Source organism: Sturnira hondurensis, unplaced genomic scaffold (genome assembly GCF_014824575.4).
Source record: "Sturnira hondurensis isolate 20B ecotype Veracruz unplaced genomic scaffold, ASM1482457v3 Scaffold0025379, whole genome shotgun sequence".
In the NCBI taxonomy this organism is placed as follows: domain Eukaryota; kingdom Metazoa; phylum Chordata; class Mammalia; order Chiroptera; family Phyllostomidae; genus Sturnira; species Sturnira hondurensis.
In genome coordinates, this window is record NW_028098010.1 from 1,865,076 (window position 1) to 1,883,253 (window position 18,178).

An 18,178-nucleotide genomic window follows, 5' to 3' on the forward strand; every position below is an offset into this window, starting at 1 on the left:
AATAGCATGGATAACTATTATGCTAAGTGAAATAAGGCAGCTGGTGAAATGCAAATACCACATTACCTCAGTTATAAGTGGAATCTAAGGAACAAAATAAACTAATGAGAAAAATAAAACTAGAGGCATGGAAACATGGAACAGTCTGATAGCTTTAGGAAGAGAATTGGTAGGGTGGGAATGGTAGAAGGAAGGGGAAGGGACTAGTCAAAGAACAAGTATGAATGGTTTATGGATATACACAATGGAGAAGGGATTGGCTGTGGGGGAGAGGGGTGGTCTGGGTGGAGGAGGGCACAAAAGGGAAAAGAGAAATAAGGACAACTGTAATAAAATAAACAAAATTTTTTAAAAGTTTAAGAGATCTCTTCAATAAATGATGTTAGAAAAATTGGACAGGTCAATGCAAAAAAATGAAGTTAGGCCACCAACTTACACCAAACACAAGAATAAACTCAAAATGGATAAAAGACAAATCTTACATCATGAAACAATGAAAATTCTAAAAGAAAACATAGGCAGTAAAATCTCAGACATCTCTTTTAGCAATATTTTTGCTGATATGTCTCCTTGGACACGGGAAACAAAAGAAATAAACAAATGGGACTACGAACTAAAAGGCTTCTACACAGCGAAAGAAACCATCAACAAAATGAAAAAGGAACACACTATGGGAGAATGTATTCACCAGTGGTACAACTGAGAAAGGGGTTACTTTCTAAAGTATATAAGAACTTACACAACTCAACATGAGGAAGATAAGCAATCCAATTAAAAATCGGGCAAAGGATCCAAATAGACATGTCTCTAAAGAGGACATACGATGGCCAATCCACATATGGAAAAATGCTCAATGTCACCAATCAGTGAGAGATGCACAAGGGAGCCCTAGCGCACTGCTGGAATGCAGGTGGGTGCAGCCACTGTGGGAAATTGGATGGAGCTTCCTCATAAAACTAAAAATAGAAACTGCCATTTGACCCAGTGATCCCACTTCTGGGAATATATTCTAAGAATCCCTAAGCACCAATTAGAGTATATGCACCCCTAGGTTCATATCAGTATTATTTATGATAAACAACATCTAGAAACAGCCCAAATCATTAAATAAATGGATAAAAAAGGAATCTTACCTTTCACAACAGCATGGATGGACTTGGAGATTACTATGTTAATTTAATAAGCCACTCAGAGAAAGACATATATCATATGATCTCACTTATGTGTGGAATCTAATGAGCAAAATAAACATGTATAATATAGGAACAGAGGCATGGATACGTGGGGCACAGTGACAGCTGTCAGAGAGGAGGGTGAGACAGGGACTGGATGAAAGAAGGTAACTGGACTAGTCAGAGAACATACATGCGTAACTCATGGACACAGACAACAGTGTGATGATGGCCAGAGCAACAGGAGTATAGGGGCTAGGTGAAGGCAGACGGAGAAGAGGGGCAGGGATTGGGGACATGTGTACTAGTGTCAACAATAAAAGAAAAATATTTATTAAAAAGCTAGATTAGTAGCAAACACCATGGATTTCCACCATGGATAGCTCTTCACCCCTGACCCACATTTTATAGGATTCCTTCTTGCATGATAGTTTGTAGTTGTCCGTTGTTTTTTTTTGTATAAATGATAATTGAGTGTAAGAAATCTGGAAATTATGTGATCATTCCAACTGTTTCACTGATGACAGCTCGAGTGGAAAGAACCATTCCATCCCTCTTGAATCACATTCTTGCTAAGTGCTGTTACTGCATGTCACCTTTTGGAGCAAGAATGCAGATGAGCCTTATATTTGTGATTTTAGAAACTATAATCATAGTTTTTTCCCCACTCAGAAAACTGATCATTGAACACACTCCTTTAGCTACTACTTTTCCCTCATCACTGCTGTTACTAGTGTACTGTTTTAACCTGATTTTTACTTGCTTAATAAAGATATGTTAGGTGGTTGAAGCAGTCAGTAGGGTAAGTAGATTTCCTCAGAATATGAATCTTCCAATAATAGCCAAGACAATATATAGAGGTGGCTCTTATATCATCGGTTAATATACCATTTTATATAGAACACTTTCATAGTATATATAATTCATTTAGCCATGGTACAATTTGTCATAGTCTATGCTTTAGAAACCAGCAGGCTTTACTTCACTTGCCCTTTTACTGTTTATCTAGCAGTTTCTAAAAATCTAACTCCCATTATTTTGCAACAGCTGTAGAACTGGATAATAAACATTTCCAAAGCAAGTCTAGTATTCACCACATGTCCTTTTAATATTACATTTTTAGTCGATCACTTTGCTAATTATTAAGATACATGCTATAATTCACAGCATAGAAGGATCTCTTTATACTAAGAACTACATTCCCACTCCACCTCTTTCCCTCAGGAATCTATGATTTTAAACTTGATCTAAAAGCAGTGTGATAGTTTAATGAATATATATATATTACAATTTTTATTATATATTATATATATATATTTAATATATATATATTACAATATATATATATATTTACCAAATATATATATATTTGGTTAACCAAAGAACAAGAATGAAGAGAATGTACTATAATAGAATAGTATGTTCCTTTCCACTAGGTGGAAGTATGAGAGAACGAGATGTAAGAGTCTTTAGTCTGAATGTGCAATCTCTTCAACAAATTCTCACCAAATGAATATTGCCAACCAGTGTGTGTACAAGGAAAGTAGTTTGCTTTCTCACCCTTCATATTTCTACATCTCTGTCTCTTTCTTCCTTTCTGTCTCTCACTTTCTGGAACTGTACAAGTCAGATCTAACATCTTCAATTTGCAAAATTCACCTCAAGAAAACTTAAAACACAAAAATTGTAATTAATATTAATAATATGTTATTTGGCAAAGAGATTCATTTAAGAGTTTTTGTTTCTTTTAACTTTCTGATGTAGAGAGATCCAATTATATTCATTTTAAATGCAGAAAACTTACTAAACTCTTATTGATGCTAATACATTGCATTTGATGATGAGTCATCTTTGAATAACAATAGTATAGTTTCTTTCTGATGAAAGAAACTATAGTTGCTCCTTGTAACTTCTGTTTCTTCAATTTTTCTTTAATGCTCTGATTAATACCCACAGAACAATATAAATGAAGTGGTGGTAGCAAGGTTACTTTCTTGCTTCAGATCCTAAAACGAATGTACTAAGTATAATGTATGCTGAGGGTTTGTGGGGTTTTTTTTCCCCCAGAAATCCTTTGTAAAATTCTTTTAAGTGCTGTTCTATAGCCAAAATTAATAAACAAAATGAAATCAGAAAAGAGGTTAAAATGTGTTATTGACTGCTTTTTCTGAATGAGAAATAAACATTTACTTTATTAGTTTCTGCTATTATTTATTTTCCTTCCTTGTATTTTAGGTGTCATTTGCATTTTTTCCAACTTCTTGAATTGAATACTTAGCTTTCTTCTTTTTAATTTGAGCACTTAAACTATAAATTTCCTTCTAAGCATCCCTTTAGATTTGTTGTACAAGTTTTAAGAAGTAAGTTTTGTTTTCTTTTTTCTGAAAATATTTTTCTTTTAATGTCTATTGTGACAGTTTCTTTCAATATTGAACTTTTTAGTTTTTTAAAGAAATATTTTCTAGTTTTTGTTGTTGTTAATTTTTAACATAATTTTATTCCGTTTAGATAATATGATTGATGATCAATCCTTGGACATTTCTTTAGACTTGCTCTATAGCATAGATATGCTGAGTTTTTCCAAGTGTTTTAAATACTTACTTTAAAAAATTGTATTCTCCAGTCACTTGATAGGACATATGTCTGTTAGGTACAGCTTATTAATTGCCTTATTCAAATCTTTATTTCTAATTTTTTAGTTTCCCAGTAATGATGGATTTGTCAATTTGTTTCTTTTTTTTCCTAGTGCCTCACCGATTTTGCATTGTGTTATAGTTATTTTCAGTTATATATTTTGAAGTTAGGTTATTAGGATGCATTAAGTTCATAATGGTTACATCACAGAGGTGTTTTTAAACTGTTGTCATTATGTAACCTAACTTGTAACTTGTTAAAGGAAAACTCACTAAAGTCCAATTTGTATGATATTAACATCAGTATCTACCTTAATTTTTGCTTGTATTTACCTGTATTATCTTTTTTGCATCTTTGTGCTTTTATCCTTTCTGTGTCCTTAAATTTTGTGTCTTTTACAGTAGCATATCCATTGAAGGCCATTAGCTTTTAACTGGAGAATTGAGTCCATTTATTGTGACTTGAATATATTTGGATTATATTAACTATCTTAATTATTACTTTCTACATGTCCTAATTTCCTGTTTCATTTTTGTCCTTATTGCTTTCTCTTTTTAAAACTAGAGATAATCTTTAATCTCAGTAATTACATCAAATATAAATAGTATAGCTACACTAATTAATAGACTGGAATTGAAAGAATATTTCTTTTTTTACTATTTTATTTATTTATCTTTAGAGGGGAAGGGAAGGAGACAGGGAGAGAAATATCAATGTATGGTTGCCTCTGCCGAGGACACACAATGTATCGTGTGTCCCCTGCCGGGAACTGGCCTGCAACCCAGGCATGTGCCCTGACTGGGAATCGAACCGCGATCCTCTGGTTCACAGGCCCGTGCTCAATCCACTGAGCTACACCAGCCAGGGCTGAAAGAATATTTCTATTTTTATTTTTCCATATGGTAATTTTTATTTTTATTTTTTAAATTTATTATTGTTTAGTTAAGTTGACCCATCTTTTTCCCCATCACACATCCCTAACCTGGGACCCCCCACTCCCAAAGCCAATTATTGCTTTCTGTTTGACTAATTGCATTTTATATATTCATTCCATTTTCTCTCAGTTTAGAGACTATATAAAATATTTCTCTCTTTAGTTATCTAGATATTTTAACATACATATTTAACATCTAATGTTAACCTATATTTTTAATATCTTCCTGACACTGTAAGTATATTAGAATGGTTTTTAAAACTTTCGTATTCCCCCTCTACTTTATGTGCTATTGTTGCCTTGATTTTTGGTTTGTTTTCAACAGCACAGCCTTTCTACTTCCAGATTCCTCTATTGCCTTTTGCTCTTGTGCCAGACTCCTTCCTGAGTCCTCCTCACGTTTTCCCTCCACTCTTCCGCTGGAAAGCGAATGTGATCTGCTCAACTCATAATGCATATGTATCATTCCCTGGCTCTTGAGTATCAGGCTTCAGTTTTTAACACGGGATCTATATATCCTACAATCTACTTGAGATCTTTACCCTTTCTCATAGACATTTCAAAATTAATAATAATTCAGTGTCAGGGTTTTTCATCAACCATTTCCTCCCATACCTCAAATCTGTTCTTTTGCATTTGGGCATTTCAAACTTATCAATAGATCAGTTGTGGAGACTTTCATTACCTTCCTCCTTGCCCATACTTCAGATCTATTATTTTCCATTTGGGCATTGCAAACTTATCAATAGTTCACTTTTGGAGACTTTTTGTTACCAGCCCTCCATACCTCAGATCTGTTCTTTGCCATTTACTCTCTTAGTAAATTACATTTCTTCTTCCAACACTTATTCCAGAAACCTGGTTCATTTTATGACCTCATCATTTTTTGACAAACTGGGCCTTTCCTTCACCATCACTACATCCTAATCAACAACAAAGTTTAGTCAATTTTACATTTAAGATCTTAAATGTGTTCCTTTATTTACACTCCACTGTCAAACACTCTAATCCAAGCTCTAACACATTTTACCTAGATCACTGCAAATTCAGTACACTTGTAAAATAGTAGTAGAATCCCTATTACATAGAATCGTGCCACTGAAAAATGGATACACAATTGACATTTTAATTGGTTTCCCTAATTCCGATTATTCATATCCATCATCACGATGGGTATAACAATTTTTGGAAAATGGTAGATCTGATCAAGTAAACCCATTAACTAAAAGTCTATAGTTCGTCTAGACTCCTCTTATAATGATGTCCAGATTCCATAAAGTGTTCTAGAAGTCCCTGCATAATCTCATGTCTGCCTCCCGTCCTTGTCACTGCCTCATTTCTTACTTCACTAGTCATATCAGCCTTCTTTGATCACAGAAACTAAAGGAACAATCTCTTCCTATTTCAGGACTACCACAAATACTCTTTCTACCCAGAATGTTTAGAAGTTCCTCTTTTTCTTCCCGCCTTTCCAAATACACACACACATACCCGATTCACACCTATTATTTTCCACATCCTTCAAATCTCAACCCAAATGTCACTTTCTTATGGAATAATGTTTTTAGAAAGTTCTTTCCTCAACATTTTCCAAGGTGTCATCTCAATTATACCCTCTCAATGTGTCCTATACTTTTCTATCACAAAAGAAATTATAGGGTATGTATGAATGTGTGAATGTGTGTATGTGTGCATTTGTTTACTGTGCCTCCCCAAGTTGGTAATTTTTAGAATGTCAGAGACTAGGCCTATTTTTGTCACCATTATGTGCTACTATCAAGTGCATTGCTTGGCACATGAGTACTCATATATGTTGCATGGATGAATAAGTGATTATATGCTAGACAAGACTGGGGGAGCTAGTGGTGTACTTCAACTATAGGAAAAGCAGAAACTTATCTCTTTTTATACATAATTGAGCACCTGGTAGGTTATCACTAAATGTTTGAAGAAATAAAAGAGAAGGAAGAAGAAGGAGAAAAATGGGAAAATGAGAAAGGAGAGGAAAGGAAATTGGAAAGGGAGCAGAAAAGGTAGACCTAAATCTAAAATTATAGTCCTTGACAACAGAAATTATATCAACCTCCCTATCTCTCACTTTAAAAAAAACATTTGAATAATGTCTAGAAAATTTTGATTTAAAAAATATATGAAACCTCTTGCCTGGGATAGGTATTTTGCTAGATTGGTTGATGATTGTTTACTTGAGAGAATAAAGAATACCAGATGAGGTTACTCTCAAAATGCTTTGAGCATGAATTTTTAAATCAAAACCTAACTTTTTTAAAGTATCATAAAGTAAGGGTACATTTTTATGTTTCCTTACTTAAATTTATGGAAAGGACATATGGTAGGGACAATAGCTACTTAGTACTGCCCCTACCACAAAAAAGATTTTCCTTTTCATACTATTAAATGGAATATGTATAAAAGTATTTTATGATTCCCTGGCTGGTGTGGCTCAGTGGATTGAGCACTGGCCTGTAAACCAAGAGGTTGCCAGTTTGATTCCCAATCAGAGCACACACCTGGGTTGTAGGCTAGGTCCTCAGTTGAGGGCATGCAAAAGTCAACTGCTCAATGTATCTATTGCACATTGATGTTTCTTCTCCCTCTCCCCCCCACCGCCTCTCTCTAAAAGTAAATAAAATCTTTTTTGAAAGTACTTTATGAATTATAAATATATGCACATAATTATTATTGATTAGGTATAATTCATCATTGCCTACTATTTTCCCCAAAATTATAGAAAAATATGTCGTAACTGCAAGTGTGGCCAAGAAGAGCATGATGTCTTATTGAGCAATGAAGAGGATCGAAAAGTGGGGAAACTTTTTGAAGACACCAAGTATACCAGCCTGATTGCAAAGCTAAAATCAGATGGAATTCCCATGTATAAACGCAATGTTATGATATTGACCAATCCAGTTGCTGCCAAGAAGAACGTCTCCATCAATACAGTTACCTATGAATGGGCTCCCCCTGTCCAGAATCAGGCATTGGTAAATAATAAGTGGGAGAGAAGCCCCTTAAAGTTACTGAGTTTCTTCTTTAGGGAAGTTCCTTTAGTTACCTAATCAACCTCAAGTCTGTTATTTTTCTGGGATTTATATTACTTTGACTTTCAACTTCTATTACAGTAATCTTGAAAGTGACATTAGATATCTCATAGAATTTTTCTATCAAATATATAACTTTTTGAGGCAATGGCCTAAAATTTTTAATAATTAGATATAAAACAGATGTTTTCTGTGAATCTAGTGACTCTTCTAGCTTATACTTGGGAATTTCTTTTAAGAAATAATATCTAAAGAATAAAATTTCGTTCATTGTTTAGAACTCCAAACATGTTCAACACTATATTTATTTTACTGTGTAAAGCAAAAAAAAAAAGGGGGGTTATGTAGTGTGTGACACTCCTGCTTTAACTAGATGAGGCATGTGGAAGTCTTTTAAGAAGGTTGGTTAAACCATCAGAGTGAATCTTGTGATTTTTTTTAATAATGAAAATACTATTCATCCATAAGCCATTCTGAACATGCTGCCTATGTGTGTTCTCTTACAATTGTATGTTGTATATTTAGCACAAGTAAACATTAGTAACCTGAATCTTTTCATAAATTGAAGAGAAAATCATTAATTTCATGGAGAAATGTGTGTTTATTTTATTGAACTAAATCTATTTTTGTACCATTTTAATATGTTAATATCTCAGGATATTTACATGATGAAGATAATTTGTTGGTAATAGATAAAGCCAACTTCTTTGTAAAGTCACTTGCTTCTGATGTGTGCTATAAGACAGTATTGACTGGCTGATGGACAAGGCACCTCCCAGTTAACACTGGTCTCCTTGTGGTTCAGGCCAGGCAGTACATGCAGATGCTGCCCGAGGAGAAGCAGCCAGTGGCAGGCTCGGAGGGGGCACAGTACCGGAAGAAGCAGCTGGCCAAACAGCTCCCTGCCCATGACCAGGACCCTTCAAAGTGCCATGAGTTGTCTCCCAAAGAAGTGAAGGAGATGGAGCAGTTTGTGAAGAAATACAAGAGTGAGGCTCTGGGAGTAGGAGATGTCAAACTTCCCCATGAGATGGATGCTCAAGCCTCCAACAGAATGTACATCCCTGGTGGAGACAGAAGCACCACGGCAGCGGTGGGGACAATGGAGGACAAATCAGCTGAACACAAAAGAACTCAGTATGTGAGTACAGTGGTCACATCATTGGCCCAGTTGGTATATTTTATGTATACTTCCCCTTTCTCTGAACCTTTTTGGAGGCCATTCTTCTGTTTACAAAAGGAAGTAAGTAAGGGAAATAAATTGAATTAAAATTCAGTTTATACTGATTTTGGAGAATCATCATGTTTGAAATACTGATTTTGGAGAATCATCATGTTTCTTAGTACTTGTTGACAAGAATAATTGTGAGATTTAGGTAACCATAGTAGTTAGCATTGGTGTCATTCTAGAATACAGCATACTAATCTATAATCTGTTTCCAAATATAATGTAGCTGTTGTTTACCTCTTCCCATAAATAAGAATAATATATGGTTAGGCTAATTCAGTTTTGCTTGTGATATTGTACCTAAAATTCAAACTTAAATTTATATAGATATATGTTCAATCATATTTTTAAAAACCTCTCCTAGAGAGGGAAATTGAAGTCTTTTTTAATGGCTTGAAGAAAGTTGTGACACCAGTGAGCAAAAAGTGACAACTAAACTTAATGTAATACATCTCTCATAGATTCTGTTAGCACATTAACCAATAAGACTTAGTTCTGTAAAAATATTCTTTTCAAAAAGTACTAATAAACTGTTTTAGGGATCCACTTAAAAATTAGGTACAAATTACTATTAGCCATTTTCCATAAGAAACTTTAATTTGAGAACCAATACTCTTTTACACACAGGCTGCAACAGTGAGGTGTGAATAGCCTGAAGAAAGCCAAGAGATTCTATTTCACAGAAGTACAAACACCTTATTGTCTATATGGACAAACTTAATTTCAGTAGAAATTATTTCTCTTGAAAGTTATTTCTCTGAATTTTTACTAAAGCTACTGATGAGAAATGCCAGTCTTATGATGACTAGATTGTTTTGGATGGATTTCTTTCAGTCCTGCTACTGCTGCAAACTGAGTATGAAGGAAGGTGACCCAGCCATCTATGCTGAAAGGGCTGGCTACGATATACTATGGCACCCAGCTTGTTTCGTCTGCAGTACCTGCCGTGAGCTCCTGGTCGACATGATTTATTTCTGGAAGAATGGGAAGCTATACTGTGGCAGACATTACTGTGACAGTGAAAAACCCCGATGTGCTGGCTGTGATGAGGTATGTTTTCTAAGGCCACCTGCATGCAGGCTTCTTTTTGTACCCCCACATGGTCCTCTTACCACCCTAAGGCAGCTCTTAGCAATGAGGCAACATGAATCAGCCAACCATCAGTTGCTTTATTTATATTCAAAGAAGTTAAATGGAAAAAAAATTTAATTTCAGTCATTCTGAGTACTGTGTTAATTGTGTTGACTAAGGAAAGAGTGTTCAGAAACATAAAAGATTGATTTAGACTAAACTAAATAATAACCTAAGTTCAAGCTTTCAGTTATTTTCAGACATGAATGTAAGTTGATATATTTGTGGATCTAATTCCTTCATTATATAAAGAACCTAGCTTTATTATATGTAGCAAAAATATATGATTCATCATATTTGTATCTTCTTTCCAGCTGATATTCAGCAATGAGTATACCCAGGCAGAAAACCAAAATTGGCATCTGAAACACTTCTGCTGCTTTGACTGCGATAACATCCTAGCTGGGGAAATATATGTGATGGTCAATGACAAGCCCGTGTGCAAGCCCTGCTATGTGAAGAATCATGCTGTGGTAAGAAGCAGTCTAAGGATACGGTTGCCTTAGCTTGCTTTATGATTTGATTTTACACCCTTTAGCCTCTTACAAGTGAGAAATAGAAAGTACTACTCTCATGTAGGAAACATGTGATTCCTACCATAAGGTGTCAAAATTCATATAATTCAAAAGCAATATATGTGTTGACTGTGGGCTACCTCAAGATTTCTACCTGTGCAATTTATACCATAGATTATAAATGCTACTTGATTATGAAATCTCTGTTTTCAAATAAATTTCTTAATGAGAATGAGATTGATTCTTATATCATACAGATCAATTCCTAAAATTAAGGTTTCTAGACACTGTTCATATTCTCTGGCTCTATTTTATGATTTCTGTTCATGTCACTAGACCATTACTAGGACTTTGTTTTTGCTATTTGAAGTGATTTATTTGCATGGGCCAGACACTCAAGTATTTAATGCAAGAGCACATATTTTTTCTTAGATCTACCCTATTTACACAAAGCTACTATTGCGTAATGGCCAAGAGATCATTTAGATAATTTAGTAAATTTAAAAAGTTGACCACATATGGTAAATCTTATAAGCCAGAGGATATTAAAAACACAAACATTTACTTCTTTGAATGCAGAACATACCTACTAGTTAAAGATTTCCCTGAGTTATCAAGTAGAGGAGACTCTGGCTAAGAAATCAAATGACATACTTGTATAGTTCTAGGTATGATACTATGAAAATAAGGTAAAATTTTTGGTGTCAAGGCCAATTTTCAACCCTTACCTATTGTTCTCAGCTATAGTTTTGTGTGTGTGTTTTTTTAATCAACTCTGCCTCATCAATATATCTCAGAGCTTCACATTTATAGCTACTCTACTTCAGAACTTTATTTTTGTTATTTGGTGATTGCAATGGCCTCAAATGTGGTCTTCTCCCATCCATTCTTGGCCTTGTTCAAAGCCGCCTTCCATAATAATGGGAGCTAATCTTTTTAAAATGCAAATGTGATCCTTAAGCTTTTGGTTAGTGGTCCACCAGTCTTTTCTTGCCTATCTATTATTTTTATTTATTTATTTATTTATGTATGTATGTATGTATGTATGTATTTATTATCCTTACCCGAAGACATGTTTGTTGATTTTAGAGAGAGGGGAAAGGAAGGAGAGGGAGAGGGAGAGGGAGAGAAACATCTATGTGAAAGAGACATTGAATATGGAACATGCTGATAGGATCCAGAGAGGAGAGGGGAGAGAATCATAGGGGAAAAGGGGATGGACTCACATGAACAAGTATAAAGGACACATGGACAATAACTAAGGGTGGGGGGTGGAAAGGGGAGGGAGGCGGGGAGCATGGGGCGGGGGGTGGGCAGGGTTGGGAATATAAGACAGAAACCTGTACTTGAACAAGAATTAAATAAAAATTATATTAAAAAAATAAAAAAATAATAAAAAGAAAGAGACATTGATGTTTCCCCTCAATATGCACCCAGGAATGGGGACTGAAATTGCAACCTAGGCATGTACCCTGATTGTGGGTCAAACCTGCATCCTTTTGGTCTATGGGATGATGCTCCATTCAGCTGAGCCACATCAGGTGGGGCTCTTCTTGCCTATCTAGCTGCTGCTACTATTAATCCAACCCAAATCATACATTTCCATAACTCACCAGTATTTTCTAGTTTATGCACTGTTCCTTTTCTTCTGCTCACATTTATTCCTTTGTCTGATACACCCTCCTATTCCTGTTTTACCTAACTGTGCTTACACATTTTTCCAGACTCGATTTAGGCAAACATTTTTCAGAAAACTTTTTCTGATAACCTGCCCCAAACTCCACCCTTTTTTCTCTAGCTAGGGCTGGATATCTCTCTGTTCCTATGAGTCCCTGCATGTGTGCTTGCCCAGATGTGCACAATTGTTAGTATCACTCATCTGTCTCCGCTAGACTGTCATCAGTTGGAGGATAGAGCTTGCCTTTTTATTTCCTTATCCTCAATGTCTGCACCTAGGAAACATTTGAGTGACTGACTTGTAATCTGAGATTTATCATTCATTCTGAGGTCAATATGGACCCTGCTTATACCTGGGAGAATGATGCTGAATTACCATGTAGGCTGATAACATAATTTAGTCAAAGAACTCTTTTCTGAATATTGTTTTATCAACTTCTATAAAGAACAGGGGTATCATAATGTGTATTTTATTGTAGAGTGTATGACCTTAGTCTCAAGGACTAGAATGCAAACTCCATGAAGTCAGGGATTTTTGTCTTCTTTGTTTTCTATTCTATTTCCAACAGTAGAACAACATATTAGATACTCAATAAATACTTATTGAATAAAGCTTTAAATAGATGAAGCTGCTTTATTTAACTTTTACAACCTTCTCTCCATTACATTATACCAAATCAATGGGGAGGATTATAACCACAAATATGATTTTTTTCTTAAAAAAGTAATCTCTAAGTATTTAGTTTTGCAATATGGTATGACTTCTTTTAAAGGTTTACTTTTCCATAAGACATACTATTGTTCTTTCTCTAATATCAAAATTAAGATATCATCAAGGGGATTAAATAGTAATAGAAAAAATATAATAAAGATTTTAAAAATGAACATATTATCAGCTAAGCAAATTTCACCTGATGCCAGATAAAGCATGCAATGTGCTTAGTGATGCAACATTTTGATAAAGGTTATCTAGTTTAGGGCACAGATCTACTTAGATCTTTAAAAATATTTTGTAAAAAAGAAAGAGATTCAAATTACTTTTAACCTGAAGCCAAAAACTCAGCTCAGAACAAGGCATTTCTTAGGGGGAAAAATAATAACGTAGAAGGAAGATAATGGCAAATGCACTGTTCGTCTCTGCATGATCTCTGGAATTTCAGTATCAAATCACCACCCCCAGAATTCACATCCACAAGATTTCCCTGCTGCTAGAGAGCTCATTACAGCATGTCATTAGCTATTTCACATTGTGTATACAAATAAAATAAGTAAGTAGAAGGGCTTGATGGAAGTAAGAACTCTGAAATATTTGAGGTTTATGAACACATTATCTCCCTGCAAGGGTCTGTAGTACTCAGACCCTTCTAGGTTTAGGAAGAATTAGGGATCTGTGGGTTTTTAGCTAGGATTACATGTCAGACTCAGGGAGAAATGGCAATCAAATTATTAATAAAACTAAACTATGAAACCATAAACCCTAAATTCAGTGTGTTCATTAGATATGTTTTAACCTAAATAATTTATTAAATATTATGTATTGTTAACAGAGTTATCTCTGATAAATTACAGATTAAAATGTGTGTTTTATAACAGTATTAAAAATGCACAAATATATAGGGCTGAGATAGGGAAGGTAGTTCATGGTCTAAAAGCAATGGAATAAAAAACTGAGTGTGAAGGGCTTCTATTTTACATAAAGAATTTTAAAAATATTGAAAAATTAGTATAAAATATAGAAAACTACAAAGGAGGACATCCTAAATGAATTATAAAGCTATAAAAATGAATATATACAACAATTGCTTGCATGGTGCAACTACAAAACTGGAGGTTATTTGTAATTAAAACACTTACTTTTCTTATATTCAGAAATACTGTATCGATTATGCAAAGAGATTCTCTCCTTTGCTTCTCAGGGAGACTGGGTGGACATAATGTGGGAATTAGCAGCTACAGTTTCTGTCATTAGAGGCCATGGAGCTCTAAAAAATATGGAAAGCATCTTGCAGGCCTGAAATGGATATCTGTAACAAAACTAACCCACTGAGGTGCAGCCACATTTTGAGGTTATTTCAAGTGAGGAGGCTCAGGCTAAATGATCCTCCTCAACCCACCCCCCTCTCATTTCTCAGTAATTCCTCACAATCACATTTAAGATATCGAGAATGCTGAATTGCTGTATTTTTGGACCATAAGACTCACCCTAGATTTTAGAGGAGGAAAATAGAAAACAATTTTTGAAGCAAAAAATGTGGTAAAATATTTAATAACCTAAATAATATAATATTTCACCAATGTAAATGTAAATAGAACTCAACAGCAGCATTAACAACCATTATTCCTCCCAAATTTGGGGGGGGGGTGCATCTTATAGTCCAAAAAATATGGTAATCACTTTCATGTAATTATGGACAATCTTGTTGATTTCATCATTGGTTATAAAATATTTAAAACAAAAACTTTAGACAGTCACATTCATTCAGAACATGCATCAACAACTAGGCACATGAACTGTCTAGTGTTTTGGAGGTCTCAACTGAGCAGTTTGTTCTCTTGTATGATGACAATTATTTATTTTCTTATATACATAATCAGCTAAAGAAAATTATGTGTGTGACTTATATTTGTGGCTATAGATTTGTAGATGTCATATATGTATATATACAAGGTCCAGCAGAAGTAATGTCTGTTTGAATGTGGTTGACAGGGTAATAATATGGATGTAATAATTTATAATTTTAATTTGAACATTTCACCTAAATGTCATATGGTGTGCTTGAGTGTGATACTGTTATGTTACAGAATTATATGCTTATGATTTTATAACAAAATATTTTGAAATAAAAAGGGGCATTATTTGTGCTGGACCCTGTATTTGTATACAACATACATATACATTGAATGGTATAGGGCATTTAAAGTATTAATATTCTACAATATTAGATTTTACATAAATTATGACATGACAAAACAAAAGCCAATTAACTATGTTATATTTTTAGTGCAAACTAATTTTCTCAAATACTGTCAGTATTTTTAAGTCCTTAATTACTTTGACATGATTTTCACTAGAAATTAGTGCTGTTTATAGTCTCATGTGTCATAGGTAAGACTGATGAAATTACCACTTCAGCCCTGGCTGGTGTGACTCAATGGATTGAGCACTGGCCTATGAACCAAAGGGTCGCTAGTTTGATTCCTGGTCAGGGCACATGCCTGGGTTGCGCATGAGAAGCAAGCACACATTGATGTTTCTTTCCATCTGTTTCTCTTTCCTTTCTCCTCTCTCTAAAAATAAATAAATAAAGCCTTTAAAAAATTACCACTTAAAAGCTTTAATGAGTGAAGAAGTCTTTTATTAAGAGTTTTTTCAGAGTAATTTTTTATTTACAACAAAATTGAAAGGAGGATAGAAATAATCTCTATATACCCCTATCCCCACACATGTATAGAGCCTTGCCCATTATCAATATCACTTACCAGAGTGGTGCATTTTTACCAAGGAAAACCTACAACCTACACTGAGACATCCTAATCACCCACAGCCCATAGTTTACCTTACAGTTCACTCTTGGTGTACATTCTATGAGTTTAAACAACGTGTAGAATCGACAAATTTTATGTGTATAAATTTTTTATGTGTATACAAATTTTATATACACTCACATGTGTACATATTATATATACACATGTATAATTATAGGTATGTGTACACACACATGATACTATCATAGAGTATTTTTACCACCCTAAATGTCCTCTTTGCACTGCATAGATCTCTTTATTTGTCCCACCTCCCTGCTCCATGCCCAACTCTGGCAACCAGTGATTTTTTAAAATTTTATCCAGTTTTGCTTTTGCTAAGATATCATAATTGGAATGATGTAGTATGTAGCTTTTCATATGGACTTCTTTCACTTAGTATTTTGCATTTGAGTTTTCTCCATGTCTTTTTCTGACTCAATAGCTCATTTGTTTTTACCACTGAATAGCATTTCATTGTCTGAATGTGACACAGTTTGTTTATTCATTCACCTATAGAGGAAATCTTGATTGCTTCTAAGTTTTTATAGTTATAAGTAAGGCAACATCCAGGTACAGGATTTTGAGTAGACATAAGCTATCAGCTCTCTTGGTACCAAAGAACATGATTATTGGATTGTATAAGAATATGTTTGCTTTTATGAAAAACTGCCAAAATATCTTGCAAACTGTGTCATTTTGCATTCCCATCAGCAATGACAGAGTTCCTATTGCTCCACATCCTCCCTAAAGTTTGGTGTTGTAGGAAAAACCATAAACATTTTTATAGTTACTAATGTACAGTCTGATAGAATATGCTGGAGCCAAATGCACTGCTTTGTAACTCACTGTTAAGACTTTCTGCCTTGAATACCATGGTGATATTTTATAAGCATGTAATCACCTGTTTGATCTTCGTCTGTTATTTCTTACAGCATTCAGCATCTAGGCCCCATTAACAGTTGTTCATTAAAAGATTAATTGGAAGGTCATTCTCATTCTCTTTTTATTTGAATCTTTAACTTAACAGGTATGTCAAGGATGCCATAATGCCATTGATCCTGAAGTGCAGCGGGTGACCTACAACAATTTCAGCTGGCATGCATCCACAGAGTGCTTCCTGTGTTCCTGCTGCAGCAAGTGTCTCATTGGGCAGAGGTTCATGCCAGTAGAAGGCATGGTTTTCTGTTCAGTGGAGTGTAAGAAGATGATGTCTTAAGAGGAGAGCACCAATCAGTATTGAGCTGTAGCTATCCAAAGTGATCTGCATTTCTACTGTAAAATGCAATTTGGAAAAATAAATGGAACAAAAGAAACTATAATGGATATTAGAAGATTTTAAGTATTTTCTTTGCTGTATTTCTCTTACCAGTATTTTTCTATCTCTACATTTAAAACCTTTTTAAGCATTTGATTTTAAAATGTAAAGAATGTTATCTTTCTTTAGCTTTCCAGATATAAAATCACTGAGTTGGAAGCTTGAGTTTAATTCATCTTTTTATCCCTATTCCCCTCGTGCCAAATGGTATATATGAAAAACTTAAAAGTTAATGTGATGAATGGAGAGATAAGCATTTCTACTTCTATATTCTTGTTTCCTTCTAATGTAAAATGAAGAAGAAATGAAACTTGCCCTAATGCCAATGCTCTACATTTATTTCCTCTTCATATTCAGTGAGCTTTGTAGTAATACATAATAAATTCTTTTGACAGAGGAAATAGAAATGTAGCATAGAATAGAGAGCTATTATTTTAATGCCGATGCATTTGCTGTTTCCTAATTTCAGCAGAGGTGGCTTAATTGCATTTCTCTTTTTAAAAAAATTTCTGCCTTTCAGTATTCTCTTTGTAAGCTGGTGACCTTCATATGTGGCCTTGAATATTTTATTTTCACATGTGGCATCCATACTTTTTACTTCTATAGATGTTTTTCAGCTTGGACTTAAAAGCCATTCAGTTATGTTTTCAATCCAAAGAACACATATACTTTGTGTACTCAAGAAACTAATTTGTACCAATTGCACTTACCTACTGTGATTTGGATATATTTTTTGCAGTTTTTTTTTTCTAATGGATACTGTCCTATGATTCTTCTGAAGCCTGTTAGTGGGTATATCAAATGTCTTCTTTACCCATATACTTCCATCTTTAAGTATTTCTAATGTTTATTTTTCCTTGTATAGTTACATACACTATGCACTATAAAAATCAAATGAAAGTAATGATATGTATATTATTATTCAAAATAAAGTTTCTTTCACTTTAATAATTGTACCTTTGTACTTCATATCCTTTTCATTAAAGAG

The 18,178-nt window shown here is 34.3% G+C and overlaps 1 protein-coding gene across 1 annotated transcript in view; it reads left to right on the plus strand.

Annotated features, from left to right (window-relative positions):
* The window catches only part of TES (testin LIM domain protein), a 61,057-nt gene extending 43,376 nt beyond the window's left edge, over positions 1-17,681 (plus strand). Inside the window, exons 3-7 of the mRNA XM_037039554.1 lie at positions 7,490-7,742; positions 8,605-8,940; positions 9,862-10,077; positions 10,473-10,631; positions 16,903-17,681. Coding sequence (XP_036895449.1) covers positions 7,490-7,742; positions 8,605-8,940; positions 9,862-10,077; positions 10,473-10,631; positions 16,903-17,091 — 1,153 coding nt within the window. The 3' untranslated portion in view covers positions 17,092-17,681. The remainder of the gene's footprint in view (positions 1-7,489; positions 7,743-8,604; positions 8,941-9,861; positions 10,078-10,472; positions 10,632-16,902) is intronic.
* The last annotated feature ends 497 nt before the right edge of the window (positions 17,682-18,178 follow it).